Source organism: Poecile atricapillus, chromosome 11, assembly GCF_030490865.1.
Source record: "Poecile atricapillus isolate bPoeAtr1 chromosome 11, bPoeAtr1.hap1, whole genome shotgun sequence".
Taxonomy (NCBI): Eukaryota; Metazoa; Chordata; class Aves; order Passeriformes; family Paridae; genus Poecile; species Poecile atricapillus.
The window spans coordinates 14,633,149-14,655,707 of NC_081259.1; the positions used below are offsets into that span (position 1 = coordinate 14,633,149).

General features: G+C 40.6%; 1 protein-coding gene across 2 annotated transcripts in view; it reads right to left on the reverse strand.

Moving 5' to 3' along the window:
* Positions 1 to 22,559, reverse strand: part of THSD4 (thrombospondin type 1 domain containing 4) — a 238,897-nt gene that overhangs the window by 168,135 nt on the left and 48,203 nt on the right. For both annotated transcript variants that reach the window (XM_058846880.1, XM_058846881.1), the window contains exon 6: positions 4,809 to 4,911. In XM_058846880.1, coding sequence (XP_058702863.1) covers positions 4,809 to 4,911 — 103 coding nt within the window. The remainder of the gene's footprint in view (positions 1 to 4,808; positions 4,912 to 22,559) is intronic.

A 22,559-nucleotide genomic window follows, 5' to 3' on the forward strand; every position in this document is an offset into this window, starting at 1 on the left:
ATCTATAACTTGTTTATAAACAATTTCACAATTCTAAGAGAAATAAAAACCCCACACTAAACTACTGAAAACAAGCATAATATATTCAGGCTTGGCCTTGGAACAGCTTTCTGCTGTTCCATCGCTGAGTGGAAAACACTCCACAAAACATCTTATTGATGATATTTTAGAAGTGGATAAATGGTCTCCCCTCAAGCCCTTATACCCTTGTCTGCACAAAGCCCAGGCAACTAAGCCACAACCTCCCAAACCTGAAACATCAGCACAACAGCTCTGTGCCTACAGCTGACTGTCCAGAATCCATGAGCCGTGTCTGCACTGCCCTGGTGACTGCACTCCCTGCACCTCCTCTCTGAAACCAGCACTCTCTGACTCCTGGGTACTCCAAGACCTTGATGCTACTTGCACCTCTCAGCACCTGATCAAGATTTTTAAGAGATCTTAGGCTTTTCTTCCATTTTATAATTACTTAAATCATATTAATCAGACCTCATTCAGTGTCTTCAATGTCATCAACTGCCAGCAGACTCCGAAAGTTTCTTAGCAACTTAACATCTTAAGCTGGGCATTTTGATCTGTTAGAAGAAGCTATTTTGTTACTCAAAATGAGTGAAAACTGTTGCTAAAAATCCAGCAAGAAAAAAAATAATCAATAAATACAGCAGCTTTGCATTACTCTTCAGTCTCCATTTTAATACTGAAACTGATTCAGACTAAGTCTTATATCCCTCTTGTCTAACAAAGTATTGAAGTTGTAGTATTTACTGGACACTTGTGGAAGCTATAAACTTCATTTTCTTCAGAGCTTATATTTATCCCAGCTGTAGCAGACAGACATCTCTAGCTAGAACTCAGGTTACTAGAAGGTATTTTAAGACAAAAGTGAATTTATAAATGACTTTACAGCATGTACAGATTTACCTGCACAGTGAGTTCTCCTCTGAACACAACACAGGCTTCAGGATGGAGTATTGACATGAGTGTCATTTTAGGGAAAAGAGTACCACTGAAGTTCAGCATGGAAAGCCATGCTGACCAAATCTCCTTCCATTCATTCAATGCTTGGATTCTGACACATTTAAGTAAAGAGAAGCCAGTTGAAACTGTCTCCTGACCTGTCACAAGGCTGGGTGCTGATTCCTGGTCCTGTCAGCCTCTCTTGCCTCAGCTGATTTTGAATCATTCCTTGTGGTGCCCATCAGTAATTAGGTTTGACAACAACAATACTGGGGGACAGTCTGGGACACAATTTTCCCCCGACAGAAAATGCAGCAGTGACATCAGAGCCATTTGACACACCCTGCTTTCAGCTACAGGAATTTCCATCCCAGCTGAAACTCAGCCTGGCTCCAGCTCTGCTCCCAAGAGCAGCGTGGTGCGGCAGGCTCTGTAACAACCCCTGTCTCTGAGCATCAAACAGAAGAACGGAGTGCTCACAGGAGCAAGCCAGGCCTGGCAGTCAGAAGGAATGGAAGGAAGGCTGCCAGGCCTTGCAGAGCCCCTGCTGGCTGCCAGAGGCTGGGCCCGGGGCAGGTGGAGGTGCTGGGCTGGCACAGCCCTGGAGCATCCCGCAGGAACAGAGCCCTGTGTGCTCTGCACAGCCCTGGAGCATCCCGCAGGAACAGAGCCCTGTGTGCTCTGCACAGCCCTGGAGCATCCCGCAGGAACACAGCCCTGTGTGCTCCATGCAGCCCTGGAGCATCCCGCAGGAACACAGCCCTGTGTGTGTGCTCTGCACAGCCCTGGAGCATCCCGCAGGAACACAGCCCTGTGTGTGTGCTGTGCACAGCCCTGGAGCATCCCGCAGGAACAGAGCCCTGTGTGCTCTGCACATCCCTGGAGCATCCCGCAGGAACAGAGCCCTGTGTGCTCTGCACATCCCTGGAGCATCCCGCAGGAACACAGCCCTGTGTGTGTGCTGTGCACATCCCTGGAGCATCCCGCAGGAACACAGCCCTGTGTGTGTGCTGTGCACAGCCCTGGAGCATCCCGCAGGAACAGAGCCCTGTGTGCTGTGCACAGCCCTGGAGCATCCCGCAGGAACAGAGCCCTGTGTGCTCTGCACAGCCCTGGAGCATCCCGCAGGAACACAGCCCTGTGTGCTCCATGCAGCCCTGGAGCATCCTGCAGGAACACAGCCCTGTGTGTGTGCTCTGCACAGCCCTGGAGCATCCCGCAGGAACACAGCCCTGTGTGTGTGCTCCATGCAGCCCTGGAGCATCCCGCAGGAACAGAGCCCTGTGTGCTCTGCACAGCCCTGGAGCATCCCGCAGGAACACAGCCCTGTGTGCTCCATGCAGCCCTGGAGCATCCCACAGGAACACAGCCCTGTGTGCTGTGCACAGCCCTGGAGCATCCCGCAGGAACAGAGCCCTGTGTGCTCCGTGCAGCCACCCAGCCCTGCTGCCAGCAGCCAGCTCTGCACACAGCTCTCGACATCTGAGCGGGGCTCTGATCCCAGAAACTCCGCTGCCTTCATCCAGCAGCTTCAGCCAAACACATCTTGACTCTACCAAGTGGAACTAAATCATGTGTACAGACACCACCGTGATGATCCCTGAGCCACGTCCCCGCTCCCACTCCTGCCTCTAGAGCCAGCATCCAGTCAGCCCCAGCACAAGGTACAGCTGCACGTGTAAAATCACACAGGCACATTGGGAACAGCCAGGATCCTGGGAAACAAATTTCCTGCCCTGCAAACAGGTGCAGCCACCTGAAAGGGCAGCTCTGAAACTACAGCTGATTTATTTACAACAAAAAGCAAACCAAAACATCATTTGGAGGGAATTTTTGGTCAAGTAGGTATTTTAGAAAACATCCCATTAAAAATTTGCTGTAAAATAACAAAACCAACAAAAAATTAACATAATTATCTCCATTTAAACTTAACATTATCTCCATTTAAACTTAACATTTTCTTTACTTTGAGGGAAGAGGGAAGAGCTTCAATGTCTGCTAGGGGTAAATCATGTCTGACTTTCAGTGGACCAAGCTCTGATTTGAAAAAAACTCTTTTTTTCTCTAAGAAAATGAAATTGCTTAAACTTTGCAGTATTTTTCTCCTTGTAATTTCCTTCACTTAGAAGGAAGAAAAAAGCTAAGTCCCCAAAGAATACATTTTTAGCTCTTTCAAGTTTGACACCCTTGGGAGGCAGTGCTGACTGGTCACTATTCTGAAGTAAAGCCCAATGTCCCTGCAGGGCTCTGCAGAGAGCAGAGCTCACAGTGACTGTGTCTGCACAGGTGTAACTCTACCAGCTGGAACAGAAACCCAGGGCTGGGACTGCTGCTTAAAATTCTGTTTATTACACATACCTGGCTGACATTTTCAAACAGAAGTCAAAGCAAGAGGGTCTGTAGCTGACCAGGATTTTTTGCAGTTGTTGAACATACTGTATTTCATGATGTATTTTGGATGCATAAGGCTATCCAGGTATCCTCCTTAATACAAATTATCAGGCACAGGTTCTCCTGGAGAGGACTTTATTCCATCTTTAACCTTACAGAGAATTTCTGACAAAAATGTCTGCAGTTGTCTCCCTGCTTTCAACAAATGCAGCCATTCTTCACTAGGAGAGACTCCTGTGGCCAGATCCCCACAGAGTTACCCTTGTCAGTCAACCAATAGGTTCTCTCCTTCCAACAGATTCTTTTATCCAGCCATCAAATAGTTACGAATTTTTCATCACAATTCACAAAATGAAAGTTAACTGAACTTAAGATTTCAAATTAAAGAGTTCAATTATCAGTATGAGTAAAATATTCATTATTTCTGTAGAGTTAAACTTCCTTACAGGTCTTATGGTTATGTCACTGTGATGTGTTCTCTCTGCTACAACCGTATCCTTCTTCTCAAATTCTGCTCTTGAAGTCATCATGTGCTATTGGTTCTCCCACACAAACTAGATTTTTTCATTAAATACTCTAAATTCATAGGGTTTATAGTCCCTCTAATACGACTTTTTTAATAAAGACAAAAGTTTATGTTGGAGCAGTAGCAGATAGAATGGGTCAGAAATGCAGCTGCACCAATCTGAACAAGGGAGAAATAAAAATACGAGTATTTTTTAAAAATAACAGTAATCACACTTAACTCACCAGCAAGACAGTGCTGTGAATTACAGTTTAACTGCCCTTATTGATCCAGTATAAACATCAGGAGCAAGCTGTGCTATGCAGGGGAGGGATAGAGAAATGATGTTCTAGATCCCCCGATTCATCTTTCCTGGCAAAAGACAGAGTGAGTCAAAGCTGCTGTGTAGGAAGCAAGCAGAGGGAGGTGGGCTGAGCTGGCTTGGCATTGGCTGGGTCTTCTCAAATGGGGTTGGAAAGGGATGTACCAAACCCAATACGTGGATGTATCAAACCCAATACGTGTGCTTGCTGGGGCACCTGGCTCCTTGTTCTGCCTAAATGCGTGGTACAGAGTGCCAGAGTTGTACAGTTCTGAAATTCCTTTTGGGCAACTTCCCAAAGCCAAACATGGCTTTAACTAGGAGCACAGCATGCACTGAATGTTCACAACTGGAGATAAAGAGGTGCAGCTCTGCCAGCCTCCACTGTGCCCACAGCAGCTAAGACGAGGACTGAGACATGGCTACACTAGAAACAAACATCATCAGATCTAAGTGGGTGTCACATGTAACACGTGCCTTCCTTCATCTGCACTGACTCATCTTCAGCTGTAAAAATAGGTAATATCAGCTGTGGATCAAAGCTGCCTGATGGCTCCCACTAAGTAAAAATCATATCTGCCTTTCCAAAACACAATCTGTATAATAATGTAAAACCAAGTTGTTTTCCCTTACCTTCTGCAAAAGGTTCCCATTCATAAAATCGACCCATAAATGGCTTGTTATTGTATGATGCACACTGTACCTCTCTAATATTCCTGCTGCTTTCAGGACACATCTGTTTAGATAAAAAAAAAAGTAGCATTATAGTCAACAGCAAGGTTATTTTTGCCTTCCTATTAATAAACCTTAGAAGGTTAGTGAAGGCACTGCAAAAATCTAATCAGATGAATGACATAAACATCAGGAGACCTCTTTAAAACAGGTAACAAGCTGTGCTGTTAAGTAACAGTATCAAAAGTGCCTGTTGAATAAAATTAATTTGCAAAGTAAATGGAACAACAGTTCTATTAAAAAAAAAAGTAAAGCTTTTATTGAGCTGTCATTTTCCTCAGCAACAGCACAACACTTAAAAAAAAAATTCAATATTAGATTAGAATTACTTCCTTTTCACAACAGCTTCACATTTTTCATCATTAACTTTTTGGGCTCAGATTCAACAGAGTTGAAACACTCCACATACATGCTTCCATAGCTTATTAAAAGTTGACCACAGCAACTTCTTATTCTCATCCTATGCTCCCATACCATATTTCCACTTTTCCTTTTGTATTTCTACATGCTGCTATTACAACCTCTGAGTGACTTTGCATTTTAACTCATGCCTGAGCTCTTGCAACTAAGGAATTGGTATTGGAGTTCTGCAGCTGAAGAGCTGCTTTTATACAAATGTGTGTGCACACACAGGTATTGAGGCAGGGCAGGTTTTACAGGTGGAAGCAGCATCCTTCCCTAGGTCACCTGCAATACACACCTTTGGCAGAACGGCCTTGCTTGCATGTGAAGTAGATTCCAAAAGCAAATACAAATTAAATACTTCATGACTTTGTTCTGCTTGAATCCTCACATTACTGCAGTTACAGCAGAAGATTACTCTGTGTGTGGGCACATATGAAGGGGAGAAAGACTTCTACAAAATGCAGGGGGTTAATTAGAATAATTTCTATGCCTGGAGAAAATAGGCAAGCTTTGGGCACAGCTGCATGTTTTTGCATAGCCTCTAGATAATAAAAATTACTACTAAAACTACTATTCAAAAACAGTAGAAATCACATGAAGTATTTGACTAGAACAGCAGAATATTTTTCCTATATGACAGATTTCAAGTGAAAGCCAGAGATGACATTATATGAAAACAGCATGGGTAAATAACTGTGTTTTCAAAGGGAGCAGAAGAGAATCACTAAGAGCAACTCTTGTTGCAACTGCAAGGCAGTTCTCTTATGTCTGTATAGTAGGAAAGATTGGTTGTCTGCTGGGGAAACCAGGCACATCAGAGGTCCCAGAGGAGTTCTTGCTCTGTATCCACCATCTCTGTAAGAAGATGCTTGTAACTGGATCAAAGAGACGTCAAAGTCAAGAGTTTTCAAGTGGGCTATAAACTGTACCAAAGACATGCCCGGGGGAAGGTTCATGGACTACTTTATCTCCTATTAAAATCATGGTAACAAATCTTCTAGAATAAACACTGTTTCTGGCCAAGCAGCCATCTGTGCTTCTTCACCCACCCTTCTGAGATCTCCAAGTACATGCAAATACTGCTTTCCCCAACAAACAAAAAACACCAAAAAAAGCCAAAAAAACAAAACAACAAAAAAGCCCCAAACAAACAAGCAAAGCCTTCCCTGAAAACAGGACCATGAACCACCACATTGGAAGGGTGGGACCAAAAGCCTTTCTAGTGCCAAATGCAGAAAGCAAAGCTATATTCCCACAATTGAAGCACAGCTCCTTCTGTGTGTGGCACAGCAATGCAGAACATTTATTCACCACAGCCACCAGCCAAGGCAAAGAAATGTATTATTCACAGAAACCAATTATTGCACATATCCTAAAGGTGAAGAGAAAGAACCTGAGCTGGCATAAATTAAGGTCACTACACTAAATTACAGCAGAACAAACATCAGTTTGCACCAGCCAAGTGAGCCTGAAGGGTTTCTTTCTGGAATGCTTTTCCCTTTTTTTTGGCACACATTTTCTACCAGCCTATTGTGAAGTTTAGTTGTTTCTTGTTTTTCCTTTTCTGACCCTTGAGCTCATGCTCTCGTGTACCAGTATTTCTGGCTCATAAACCATTTCCTGTACACCCTGCTCATACCAACTGCAGGCAATGTATGAGTAAAAATATCAAAATATTCATTGCTGCTGCCAACAAATAGTGACACCCACCCCTTCTAAGATCCTTTTCATACAGCTACAATTTCTGTTTTTAAACTTATTGACAGTTGCCCACAAGATAGAGATGTCAGTGCTTTAAAGCAGGACAAAGGACAGACAAACTCTGTGTGGATCAAGCAAAAAATCAGAAGAACGGGCTAACTCAGAAGTCCCTGCTACTTTAGAAACCCCAACTCAGTTGCCCTTCCTTCATTTCATTCATCAAGGTTTGCTTGCAATATAAAATTTTGAGGAAAAAATTGAGCAACCTGGTCCACAAAACCACTTTGCTATGTTCTTTATACAGATTATATTCATTTCTATTTTTTTAACGTCTTCTAAAATATTCCTTAGCAATGAAGTACAAGTAGGCAAAATTACTACAGTCCATGAATCACCAAGGTTTAAGAGTTATATTGTACTCTACATATATACCAGTTAACATCTATGCACCACTTACTAACCCCACCTAAATTGTTAATGCACAGCTGAGTGCAATGACAGTTTTATGCTGCCTACAGCTCAGCCTCCCTGAAAATGAAATCCTTGAGCCTTTCTCAGAAGACCTACATGTGCCAGGGACTTTCTCTTGGCTGCTCTGGCTTTTTAACACTTTTGTAGGGAGAAAACCACTAAAATGAAAAAGTATGACCCTGTACAATCATAAGTGAAGCTTCAGTATAGGCATTCCTGTAGATCCTCATATTTTATTTATTCCCCGAGAGTACAAGCTATTTTTACACTTCAATTTAATTACTATTTCTGTCATATAGAGCTTGACTAAAACTCCTAAAATACAGCAACAAGCATCTGTGATGAGAAGATGGCAAGCCCAAAGCCAGCTCCTATTTCCAGTGTCCAGCAGCTGTGGGTTCCCAGCTCAGCACAGAGCGGGAGGTGCCCGAGGACAGCGCCCAGCACCGACCCCTGCCCACCCTGGCCCTGCCAAGCAGCAGCTGGCACAGCTGCAGGTGAAGAATGTTCCTCTGGCTAAGCCAGAATACTGGGATTTAAACAGCCCACATCTCTTTCCAAAATTTCCCAGAGACTTTTGGAATGAACTTTGCTAAAATATTTAACTTACTGTGTGATTCTCCCTCAGTTTCCCTTCAGTTCATTTTCCCTAAAATCCTGCTGCCTGCTAGAGACTTGAAAATAGTTTTTTGGTAAATTGAATTTTGACTTTGATTCAGGGTTTTGCTAATGACAGATCTGGAATTTCATTTTTTTTCCTCAAAAGACAAAAAAGACAAAACTTTGTCTTGTGATTACTGAGGGAGTTATCTGACGTTATTCATTGGGGTTGTGATACAGAAAACAGGATGGCTTCTTTGGATGTTTATAAAAAAAGAAATAAAATCTCATTTTTAAACCAGATCTAGGGAGGCCAAAGCAGCAAAAAAATATACTTTGCACCTACTAAGATAAATATCAGATTCTTTTGTGTAGAGGCAGAAATAAATTATCTAGAAATATATCATCACTGCTGGGAGAGGGTTTTTAAATTATTGTTCTTTCAGTTGTGCACTGTAAAATTAGATACAGCACCCAGAATTGTAATTTTGTATGTTTTTAGATGATGTTTCTCCTACTTAAAATATGCTTTTTGGACAATGCAATGATGTAAATTTAGTATGTGGTGCTGCATTCAGCAAAGTGCCTCCAAGGTGCTGGATATTGATATTTTCACACAAGATAAGGCATTTCAGAGCTACCCCTGCTGCATTTTCATGTGGCTGTTTCACACCTTGGCCAACTTTTCTACCTTTGCTTTGAGAATGTGAGCAAATTACCAGCAGCACAGCACAGTGGTGATGAGGGAGGGAGGCAGCACTTCAGACCCAATTTTAAAAGTATCTCTTTGTCTTGTGCAACCTCGGGCCAAACTTCTTGAAATGCACCGTGCCTGCTGTGGATAGAAACTTTGTACTTGGCAAACAGTAGCTTTATTTATGCCTCAGTTTCTTCTGAAATATGCAGGTATGAAAGGAGTCTGAGGGGAAGCAGCACACAGTATTTTCTTTGTCGTGTACCATGAGAGTTTTCTTAAAATGAGCTGCTAGTGCAGTTAAGACTGTAAAACAAAGAAACCACCCTGCTAGCTTTTTAGCTTTTGGTTCACATTTGAAAAGCACATTTTCTAACAAATCCTTGACACTTGGTTTAATTAAAGAAATGCTGGCAAAACACCAGAAAATTATCAGTCTGCCAGCAGATGTGGGCTCACATCTGCCACTAGCAAAGCTGTGTCAAAGCTGTGCTGAGATAACACACTTCTGGAAATGTGTAAAGGGGCTGATTTGGTCCTGAAACCACCTCCACGGGCAATTAAAACATTGACTAAGATTTTTGGCAATGTTTCATTCTTATGACCTACAGTAACTGGCAAATGCTTTTTCCAAGGCCCCATATCCCTTCTTGATTCTTCAGACTCAAACATAATTCATAATTAGTATTTTCTCTGTGTGCAATACTATATGTTCAATTAAGTTCAAATAATGTAGTTGTACTCTTGTTTTCATTTTTGGTAAATGGAATTTACCAATTTACCACTTTGGTAAGTGGTTCTATATAATCATATTAATCCTTTGACATCCCAAAGGACAAACACATCTCCAAAGAAAAATAATTTAAATACTTGTTTCTGAAACACTAATCTGAAAATTGTTCTTTCCTTTGCAGAGCTTACTTCTAAATGTATTGTGTCCTTCAATATGCATAATCTATAAATTCCAGTTCTTTACACAACTTGCCACCACATCTGTAGTGAACTCTGAACTTCTGCTCTGAACTTGTCTTGTTTCTCCTGAAACCTACAGAAGTTCCAAGTCCAAGTAAGAAAGTGGAATACAGGGTCCTTCAAATGTTAAATTTCCAGCTAAGGCGTTTGTTTTTGCATACCCAAGGACCCTGCTTGCCCCATAGGTTCTACCTCAGATCAAGGCAACCTAGTTTTGTCCAGCTGAACACAAACTGAAAGAGTGTCTGCCAACTATAAATAAATATATATATATATACACACACATGTATATGGCATATTAAATATGTTTAGATATCTGTGGCACAAAATACCAGACACAATTCAAATAGAACTGATGCTTCTGAAAAACCAAAATGTGCAAGAAACTTTAAAATGCATGTGAAGAACAGCTCTGCAGTAAAAACAGTGCTAGCCAGCTCTGGTTACAGTGCACAGCCACAGACAGTGCACTGTAAATGTCTGGCCTGACATGCAATGAGAATTTCCATCTGGGAATGCAGTGGTATCTGCACAAGTTTATGAGGATGGAGCACCTGTACTGGCAGACTCTGTACTGCCTCAAGCCATGAATTTACACCTCTGTGTCTGCTGCAGCAGAGACAAGCAGAGTAATGACAGTCATTGTAAATTCTAATGTGCTCTCCTAACCACAGGTTCCAGGCCATGCAGAGTCTGTGGCAGCAACAGGGGGCTGCAGCCTTTCTCTTCCTCCTCACTCCTGTGAAGGGCTGCCTGTCACAGATGGCAAAGACCTTAAGATGTGTGCACAATACAAAAATCATTCTATTCTTACCCCAATCCCATGCAGGCAGCAGTGAGTTTGTATTTGGACCAAGGAAGATGGGCCCTGGCAGAGCTGCAGGGTGCCTGCCTTCCCGAGCTACCTGCTGCCCTCTCAGCCTGCAGCTCGAGAACCCCTCCTTCCAGTAACCATTCCAGCTCTGCAACAAGAAGGTCCTCTGAATTTAACTAGAAAAGACTTTGAAGTGTTACCCAAGCCTGATCCTTATTAACTGCAATCTATCAGACACATAAGACATTAATGCATAACGTGGCAAGTGCATCTATTACTGCTTCACGTTTTTTCCATTCTGTAGCACATTACATCTGAGAATGCACTCTGTCTAATAATGGGGAAGAAAGCTCAACCAAACAGATGGAAAAAGAAGTATTTCTGCTTAACTTCACAGGTTTGTGGCTTTTTTCTTTTTAAATTCTCACTGACAGATCCATCTGATTAAAGTGAAATAACTTATTTTATTTCAGATTTACAGCAACTTGTAAAAGATTCAAGTCCAGCTTTAGTTTTAAATAAAATGTTAGTCACTCATCCATCCCACACAAAGCATCTCCAATGATCTAATGTGCATGACTGGAAATGTTTGGAACCACTACCTTAGGAGGGGCTAATCAAGCAGCTATAATAGGAAAATTAACAGTACAGTTCATCAGCAGTACCAAAAATGTGTCAAGAAAATACTCTAGTTCTGTTTAATGCTAAAATTTTACAAATACTATTCCAAAAACAAAACTAACCAACCAACCAACCAAAAAATTCTGAGAAACAATAATTGGTTTCTATAGGATGGAAGTTGAGTAATTAGAAAATGGAAGGCAAATACTGAAAACAGACCATGCTGGAACAGGATACTATCTGGTGTAAAGTGATACTCAAGTATGTCCTGAAAGTCAGGCCTATGTCAATTCACACCTGCGAACTGAAGACTGTTGCTGGTCTTTTTTGATCCAGCAAAAGACCATATGACTGTTTTTTTAAAGTTGGTTGATTGTTTTTTAACATTTTTACATTTTTTTTACATTATTTTTACATTTTTAAATGTAGTTACTATTTTACCACCCCAAATTTCTTTTAGTACCCAGGCCCCTGAGCAAAGAGCTATTTCAGTATTGAGATTGCAGTTCACACAGAGTATTCTTTCCATGCTCCCAAGCAAGCATCAAAAGCTTGCCATTTGCAGCAGAAATAATCATAACTGCTTTGTACAGCTGCTGTTCCCAGTCCCAGCAGTGCTATCACTTTTCTACATAAACGTGCTGAATAAAAAAGTCCTGCAGATACAAGAATCCCTCCAATCAAACACCCGTTTATAGAAACACTACATAGTGCTCAAGGTGCCTAAACTGCCTGCTATTGCCTCATTTAAAGCTATTTCCATTTCACACAATCTGGTTCAGAGAATAAAGAATGCCTTCATATGGAAGCTTTCAGCTTCATCACCTTGCACTGTCTCATCTGTCTACATTATTCAAATACACCTGCAAAAATGGAACATGTTTTATTAGTCCTTCTCAGAAAATGGGAGGGTTCATGTACTAAGAATAGCTGCTTTAATATATAGCAGTAGCCTTCTTTACACTAGAAATATCAGCCACTCCAAAACCCTCTCTGAAAGGCACCACCAGGATCAGCTGTGAAAGACTCTGAGACAAACTCATGCTTGATCCATCTTTAGTAAAGTCTAGAGACTTCAAGCAAACTTCACGTATCTAGTCCTCATAGTTTGTAGAAAATTGTGCCACTGTGATAAAACATCTACTCTAGGGCTTCCAGCGGTATTTTATCACATTTTTTAAAAGTATTGTTCTTCCTGGAGCTGCCTGTTCTTTCTGGGGAGCACTTTTTTGGTGACTCTCATTCCAGCAGTGGGCAGGAGTAATCCTCCAGCAGTTTTCTCTATGAAAACCCAATCAAGCTCAATGGGAACTCAATGGCACACATTCCATAGAAATGACTGGTCCTTGTGTGGGAGGAGGCACCACCTGAATGGTCCCACCAGGAGCACTAAAAGTTTAAGGAAGTTTCTGATATGATAATCTACTTTTTAATTAAACATTCACATTGCAGCAGTAATCACAATATTTTTAAAGAACAAGCTCTAGTCTAAGCAACAAGCAGACAACAGAAATGTCAGCGTGGTGTTAGATGAGAGAAATACACAGGCAAATGTACAGCTGTTACTACAACCAGGGGGAATTTGAAGAAAGTCTGTTGGGACAATTTATTTTGTTGGTTTTTGTTTAAAAAAAAATCTACAATGTGGAACAATTTGTTTTCCACAGAAAGTGAACATCTTTAGAGCAATGTAAATGCAACTTAAAACAACTTTGAGCTTGCAGGAACCCAGTGTAACAGAAATTGCAGCATTATTCAGATTTTAGAGATCTTGTTCCCATCAACACTGAGTTTCTGATACAACACACACTTAAACTGTTCCTGTGGTATATTCTTTCCTCCTAGGTCATATACTTCAAAGAAAAAAGAAAAAAGGCACCTCAAACTAACTGGCAGATACATGTGTCTTATTTTAGAATGGTTTAATATAGCTGCAGCTGGTAGCACTGTCCATTTACTGATGAGTTTGTCCAACTTTAACCTCTCCGACTAAAACTTTCCACTCCTGTTATCTGTTTTAGTCTCTTTCTTTTTTTGACTGAGGCAATGCATCCCAGAATGAGCCCAAAGAAAAACAAAAGGGAAAAGTGTTTTATTTTTTTTCCATGCTCCCAATATTCTGATTTTTTTTTTCCCAAATGTAATTGCCTATGCTATTTTAATGAGTGAAATTATGTCAGCCAGGAAAGTGAGTTTTTTGTCAAGAATGCACCCTCTGCTTTTACTATGGAAATGCACTCAAGTATAGTCAGGCCACAAGAATTTTGAAAATAATGCTGATAATGTACTTTGTACACCTTCACTGGAAACTTGTTAAAGTTCTGCATCTAACCTAGAGGAGCAATTTGTTTACAAGTTCCATACCTGAGGCTCAAAGAGTCTGAGAAACTTTCCAGCAGTTATTGGAAAGTGCTCTTGAGGTCTGTAATGGGGCAAAGACTGAAAATTAAGACATCTCTCTTCTGCTTTTAATGAGCACTTGAACCTGTACCTAAAATGCATGGAATACTTCAGAAAAACAAATCTTGGGACTGGCATTCAACAGATGAGGCTGGATAAGCAAGCCAGCTGAAGGAAGGTACTGAGAAGAGGAAAGTGAAACTGGATGAAACTGGAAAGAAGCAGGGAACTAAGCAGAAAAAGGAGAAACTGGAGGCAGAAGAGATGGGGAGAAAAGATTGAAAATATGAGAGAAGGTACTACAAAAGTGAGAAGTGTGACTGAGGAGAAAAAACAGTGGGCCAGCTCCAGGCAGAGGGAAGGAGCAGAGATAGGCTGCCCGTGGAGAAAGGGCACAAACACCTGCCATGAGAAAGACCAAAGCACACCACAGCAAAGCATTTCCACTGCCCTGGTACTCACAGAGGGCAAACCCCTCTGCCAGTGCTCAGCAGCAATGATCCAACGAGTTCTGTGAATACTGATGGATCACATGGTGGCATTCTGCTTTTGAAGGCTTTTTTGGTTTGTTTAAATGCTATAAAGTAAGTCACAGGGCCTTTAAAGGATGTTTAATCTCAAGTCAGAGGCGACTGTCCATGCAATTACTATTATCACTTGGCTCTTTCTGCCTGTGAGGCCCACTCTCAATTCCATGATCACACACCATTTACGCCATGGGATCTCTGACTTGTTCAGCAGCCAGAACAGACTCTATGGGCACTGTTTACCTAGAAGGGTTATTTACACAATCTCTGTCTCATTCACTGTAAAACCTGGTAGGTGTAAATGGACATACAGAATAAGGAACGTAAGTCTGCAGTTTCTGGAATAGCTACTCTACCAGTTTTGAGGGAAAATATGTCACCTATGGTGCAATTACTTAACCCAATCCTTTCTCAATTTGTGAACTATGTACTTTCTGTTTTGGGGGTCTGACTGAAAACCTCTGGACCTGATTTTCAGATGAGCTGCCAAATTGTAATTACAGTTTTGGCAATGCACGTTTTGCTTTGACTACTGTCAAGTGGTAAATACGATACTGAAATTTATGGGGAAAAAATTCAATTCAAAGTACTTGACAAGCAGCACTAATTATGCAACACTTCTCTTAAACCTCATTCTTCCATATGCCAGCTCCATTTCCTACAACAGATTGCTATAACACAGCAGCTTTGTGAATTTTAAAGCAAACACTGCAGTAATAGCATCAACAACTTGTCCTCAGAGAAGCCTTTTTTTCTCACCTTCTGCAAGGAGCACTTTTAAGGCAGGAAGCCGAAGGCTGAATAAAAGGAGAATAACATTGAGCAGTGTTTCACTCATAACTAAGCACTTGATCTATGCAGGGACCCTGGGGAAAAATAATTTACTATCAGATAATTAAATAGTTTTCTTAACACAAGAGTTAGAGAGGATTGTTCACAAAATTCCATTTTTGAAAGCTCTAAATGTCTGCAGGTTTGATTTTGTCCTTCTGATGGCAAACTAAAACCTCACATCATCCCAAAAAACTGTCCTCAGAAAGTGACCCAAACTGAGGTCTCAAAAAAGCCACCAAGACCATCAGTCTTCCTTGCTGTCTTTAACAAATGAAGATGCAAACAGAAATTCAGGAGCAGCAGTATGTGGGTTGGCTGGAAACTTGCTGAATGCCTCAGCCAAAAGCCAAAGCTGGTTTGCAGAACGAGGCAGGGGATGTTTCCCTGGCCTCCCCCCCTCCAGATCACCCAGTGCCTCCCTAACACTGCTTGGCAGATATAAACAACACAGGATTGGCTTTTCCACAAATGTAAGACAAGAGTTTGAAGTTAAACAGCCTTACCAACTTAATCACTAGAAGGAAGCTCTGTTTCACTAATTACACTTGTATGTCTCTACATGTGCAATATGCTGCCCACAGAGGTGTTACTTCTGGACAGACAGCACAACTGATGAGGCAGATGAAGTGCAAGATGAGACAGAGCACACCCGACTGGTTTGGGTTTTGTTGTTATTTTTTAATCTCACCACAATTTCAATTACTTCTGGGGACTGCATTGTTCTGTTGGCAATTAGCTCTTAATGGATTTATGTAAAAGGTTTGTTTACCTGCTCTGGGCACTGCAGGGCTTGCAGTGCCAAGTTTCTCTTACACCACTTCTGGGGGAGAGGGTTTGCACTTCCATCCCTAGTCTTTGCTTAGGCAAAGGAACACATGCTTGCTAGACATAATTTGCCATTTATGTTTCCTAACTTTCTACACAAGTTTTGGCAATTTGCTGTTTCCATGCCCTGCTTAAAAATTCTAAAATTAAAAAAAAAAACCAAAAAAAACAAACAAAAACCCACAATAAAACCATCACACACACACGCCTTTCCCCCAAACCCTCAAAACTAAAATCTCAACAGCACCACTATCAGACAACTTTTTCAGTATCCATAAGTTAACTTCGGCAGCTTTTCCTGCACCTCCTTCTTCCTCTACTCAGCTTGGTCAAGAGAGGACTGGGATTGTACTCATGGTAGTTTCACTGCAAAAATTATTCATTTAATGTATGTTCTTTTCCTGCTATCTGTCTTAAAAATGTCTTAATCTTATGCACTGATATCAGCAATAACTGAGCTAATCTCCTAAAAATACCAGGAAAACGCTACTCCTTTCATGTGCCAAAGCAGACACTGACATCTGACAGATGGTGTTTTTTATACCTGTAATTAATGGGAATAGTTAACAAATATTCATAAAAACAGCATTAAAAAGTTATTTGTAAATTAGCCATGACATCTGCAGCCTCCTCTGCTTTGAAAATCTGAATACAATTAAACTAACATATGATAAAAAGCACATTTCTTGTTCAAATTATGTGAGCATTGAAAAATTCCACACCGGAATTTCAGACAAACACTTTTGTCAATTTGAATAGACAAGAAGAAACAAAGACAAGCTGGAATGGCTTCAAATTTCTCCCACAACACTTGTCTATATTGATAAATGACACTACTCAAATTTACAATACACTATTAAACAAAACTGCAAATGTATCAGAAATGCAACCATCTGGTGACAACTCTGAAGTCCCAATTTCCATTGATGAGCTTCCTCTTTAAAAGCTGGCACAGAAGTTAATATGAATGATAACCAGGCAACCTAAATCCCCCTGAGTCCTGTTCTACTGCAGAAGAAAAAGCCCTGCTCCATTTCAACAAGCATCCCAATGAAGTTTCCAAATCACTCCACAGGATTTTAAGTGCTAATGCTGCCATTCATAACTGATGAAGTGATAGAATAACTGTGGATCTTTTTCCTCTTTCCTCTTCTCCAAGACACATGTATTCCATTTACTCCAAGAATTAGCAAGGTAACTTTTCAAACAATTCCAACTGCTACATGAAATCTTCCATTCAAAGTTCACAAAGAACTTTGGTTCTTAGTAAGGGAAGAAAAGCTTTAGGCAACTGATTTGTATTTTGATTGTGAGGCACTTATATTAATTATCAATATAATAATCTAATTTACTTAGATTAATTATTAATATTTTTGTCACACAAAAATGAGGGTCTGAATCTTCACTCCACTTGAGGCAGACTTCTCCAGCTACATCATGCAACCCATGCAACAGACTCAGAACTTCAAAATAAACCTCACAGAACCTTTCCTTTTGGTCCATGCTTTTATAGCTCTCCTCACAACAGGGCATGACTCCTGGACTTCTAGAGGTTTAATGAGTTTAAAGTGGCTTAGATTTATTGATCAAACTAAACTTTTTCAATTAAAACCTACAAACATCAAGGTTTTCTAAATTGTGTGATTTTGGACTTATTATCAACATTTTACTACATTAGTAAGTAATTAACCTAATAATAATGAATTTGTGTAAAACAGCTAACTCTGTGTTACTGCCACAAGTACAGAACACATTTGCATAATAGCACTCTTGGAGAGAGCTTTTAAAGTTACCCCAGCATACTTTTCCTTATGATTTACAGCAAATAGTTTCCCATAATTATTTAAATTCTAACAAGAATGTCATAATGCAAAATACTTTCTAATCCAGGGATCTCAGATGTTGAAGGGGATGTCATATAACCACAGTGCAGAGATACAGAGGAAACAATTGTGGTCCTAGAGCTTCATCAAAGACGTCTCTCTGTGACTCTTCTGCACACAAATGACAACTGACTAAACTACACAAGACCCTGGAAGAGCAATTTCTCTGTGCCAGTCTCTGGTAAGTTCAGCCTGTACTGGTGACAAATCATTCTGAATTAATGTTTACACACCCCTGCTGCAAATAGCAAAACATTCAAAAAGAAAGCCCAAAGTAATGCAAGCTTTCAATAAGCTTCCTATACACCCACAGAATGTCAGACTACCAAACCTACACACAATCCCACAGTGTTTGCATGGAAAATTCCTCACATAAAGTTTAAATTTCCTCAGGAAAAAATATGTCATCTTAACCCCACTTTGCCACTTATGTCAAACACCTACTCTATACAAATCTCAAAATGAGAATAAATAAACCCTACAGTAACTCCTTGGGAATAAGACGGGGCTTTTCATTTAAAAAAAAATAAAATATTTACCTAAAAGCTACATAGGCTTTTGTTAGTCTTCACCTCAATGTGTGAGCATCCCAACTACATTAAAGAGTGCAAAGCACTTGTCAGCACCCCATATCAGTTCCGAAAAGATTTTTCTGGGAATTATATTTTCTGTTCCATTCAAAATTGAACATTTCCATTTCTACCTCAGCTAAAACTTGAAACGCTGGAAATGTTTCTGTTTCTATAGAGTGGAAAATTTTCAAAACTGCTTGGGCAGAACACCAGTGAGCTGGTGGATGGCCCAAGATCCCAGGTGCCATGGGACCCTGCCAGTGCCCACCTATATGCTTAGGTGACAGAAAAGCACCGTTTAATGGACTCAACACATTCCTGCAGAACATTGTAATTCTATTTAATTAGGGTTCTGCATCCAAAAAAAGCCTTTCAATGACAGTTGTAACTCAGCATCAGTATCGTCAATAAGACAGCCTTGAAAATCAAATATTTTAATTTGTCCCATCACAATAGAGATAAGGATTGATCCTGAGTCTTTTACCTCACCTCATCTCTTCAACTATAAAACCTCCTTCCATTTCCAAAATTGTCCTCTCAGATATTTCCCATTCCCTGCTCAGGTGCTGTTCTCAAAAGCTCTGCACACAAGAGCACAGATCCAAACAGAGGGCTCTGACTCAGAACCACCAGCTGGATTTCCCATAGCTGTGCTGCCACATTAATAGCAGGCATAGCTGAAGAGGCATGCCAAGAAAGTAAAAGTAGTCATTGTCCTATGATCCTATCTAGATACTTCTCCACAACACAACTGACTGCTTGCTAAACACCAGTCACATAAAATACTGAGAATATCAACACAGTGTAACTGGAGACATGACAGTAATCCACATGAACCAGTGGGCAAACCAGCAACCAGGAATGGAATTGGACAAGTTCAGCAAAATGTTACCCATTAATATTTCACTGAGCCCTCAGGAGTTACTCTTTCTTACATTTTACCTTGACTTTTCCAAAGTCCTATATGAATTTGGTCAAAAAATTCACACCTCCAGCAAAATCTAATAAAAATTCAAATTTTACATCCATTTAACATCACTCCTCATGCTGAAACTACCTTAAATAATCTGGAATATCCAGAAGCCTGAAAGGTTCCTTGTGTACACTGCCCAAGTGACCTGCAGCCTGGAGTTGGTTTACAAATATATTCTCACACATTCAGGCACTCATGAAGAGCCAGTGACTTGGCAATGCTCGAGACAATTAATTACAGAAAGTGCTCAGTAAACAAATGTTCCATTTGAGTTACTTCCTTTGTTCTGGTGACAAACCACGCAAAGAAGGTTGAATTCTACTCCAACCACACATGCATATCATTCCTTTAATGCAGGGGGAAAAAGGCAGATTTATTTACCACTTCCCTATTTCTGAAGGAATACAGACTCCATTGGCAGAATGCTATTGTATTGCAGGTAGCTAATGGTTTCAGAACAGCCAGAGCTGTGTGTGCAGGAAGGAGAGATGTTTACTGCCTGTTTCCTCCCAAAGAGGGTGACAGGCAGCTGTGTGCTCTGAGGTGAGCTTGTATGCAAGGTGCTGAACAGGGGAAGCCACTTATATAATAAGAAAATAGGTTTAACGACCTGCAGGAACACTTGAACAAATAAAGGCAATTCCGAGGTTCTCCCTAAGCAAACCTCACGAGTCAACCTTTCATGAATCCATCAGTCATGTGAAATGAGTTCAGCTATCAATGAAAAAACAATAAATGTACAATAATGAGGAAATGACCTAATGGACCAAGGTAGATTAACTTAATTTGTTATTAATTAATTGCCCTTAGGAGAAACTGTAGAGGGAGTGGTCAAACACCAGGATAAGGGTTAACAGAATACTTCCATTACATGAGATTTTCAGTTTTGGTATGCTCCAGGAAGAACTGAAGAAAAAAAAAGAAATAAAAAGATACTGTTCTCTGCTTGCTGGCAAGACCATTGGTACATGTCGCTGCTGATAAATTAAATTAAAGCCTGAGTGCAGAAGCATTTAATCAGGAAGAACAAGCAAACAAAGTGAAACACTATCAGCCTTGTTTTGCTCTAATCCTGGCCTTATACTAAAACTGTTCTTAGCAACTTCTTTTAAATAATTACGTTAATTACCACGTTTTAGGAAGAAGAATAACCCTGAACAGCAATTACAGCCTCTCCAAGGGTAACAGAAACATTACTAAATAAAGAATATCACTATGTAGAGTACTATGCCTAGGAGAAGCTACTTCAGCTACAATTTCTCTTTGCTATTAAGTCTCCTGTACTACAGATTTCTTTACAACTCTATTTATACAAGCAACAATGGCAAAGAGGCAGCAGTAGCGTGCTCATCTGTGTTTTCTCTTAATCTGTTGAATTCTTGTGTTTAAACAACAGATTCTAAAACTAAGATGAGAATATTTTCACTCCTGTTCCTGTCCATCAAAAGAAATCTGCCAATGGCCAAAGCACTCACCAAGCTGACCTGTATGTGCAGTTCACAAGCCTCACTACCCTCTACTCTCCAGCCCACTTGTCATTCTCAACAAATGTCCTCCACAAACCTTCCTTCTCCATACCCTGGCAATCTCAGATTGCTTCTTTCTTCCACCTCATTTCTGACTTCCTCATCTCTTACCCCTTGCCCTCTGAAAAGAACTCTTTTCCTGGAAACAATTTTGTCACATTAAGTCAGGCAGAATACTGTCCAACTTTGTGCCCTGATGTGTGAGGGATGAAATAAAGACTGGGACATTTATGTATAGCTTGGACACAGTGAGCAAATTTAGCTCAGAAAACTTTCCAAATTAATGCCCGTGCACTAAGGTCATTTCCCATTTCCTTCAAAAAACAGAAAGTATTTTTTGAAAGAGCAATTTGTCCCAGAGACTATTCTCAGAAGCTTAAATTAGCCCTTCATGTTTTCCATTCCAGACAAATACACTAAAGGTTTCTTGACATTAAGTCTTTTCAATCAACTGCTCTAGTTTCAGTCAATGGACTTTATTCATAAATAAAGTGAGAGTAATAACTAAGAAGCAAAAAGGAACTCATCTGATTTGTTTAGGTCGGGTTTTTGTTATCCTGTGTTCCCTTATCACATTTCCACTACACTTGTTCCATTAAACAAAATGGGATTTCTAAGAGGCAGATGTATCAGATGTTCACCCATCCAAAAAAATATGGCCTAAAAAATGTCAGCTTATCCAGAGCTCTCCTGAACATTCTGCTTCTAGTACGCAAATACAGGCTTCTAAATGTTTGCAACATTAAGTTAGATTAGCAGGACAAATAAGGAAAACATATTAGGAAGACATACTTTGGGAAATACTAAAAGGGCACAGGCAGAAACTGGAAATTTTAGCAAGATGAAAAACCACTAATGGGGACAAAGAACAAAACCTCATTTGCCTCCCACACACAATGGGAGGCTGCCCGGAGCACGGTACACCCAGCCAAACATTTTTGAACCAAATAATAACAGATTCAGTTGTATTTAAAAATTAACACAGAACAGATTTTCACTCCAATAAATTAGGAAGCTAAAATCAAAGCACATAGAACTGAGTGCTGGTAAAAGTAGCATCTGTCACAAAACGCACAGAGCACCACTAAAAACACTGGAGTGATCCAGGCTACTGGGGGCTGTCTCTAAATGCTGTTCAGAACATGACCAGCACTTACAAAAGGATAACCTCATCTTATGAGACTTAGAAGTAGGCAACCTTCATAACATGAAAACTACCCAAACTCCATTTTTCAGTTTATTTCGTGGAAAAACATTAAGCTTATGAGTGAGTGTGGTGGTTTGACCCTGACTGGGTGCCAGGTGACCACTGAAGGCACACTATTGCTCCCCTCCACAGCTGAACAGGGAATAGAAAACACAGCCTCAGGCAGCAGCAGGTCCATCCTGGAGCCAGCTGTGTCCACTTCCCTGCTGGACATGGGAAAAGCTTCTGGCAGCTTCTCACAGAAGCCACACCTGCAGTCCCCCCAGCCCTCCTCCCTACCAAAACCCAATACACTCCACTCCTCACCACTGGGAATCACATACTTAAGAATTAGCATTAAAATCCACATTTATCACACAAAAATCAAAATAACATCACACCACCAAATGAAAGTGGAAAACATGCTAAATTCATTCCCTTGCCCCTTCACCACAATTACAACTAAAATTTTCCACCATTATTGCATTCTCTGACATTGTTCAGCCCATGTTTGTCCCACTGCCTCTCAATTACTATCCTTATCTCAAAGTCCTTCATGTTTTGAGGTTTCATCAAATTAGAACTGCACATATTGGTAAATAAAGTGACTGCTTAAAGCCCTTGAAGGTACGGTATTAGGTAACTCTA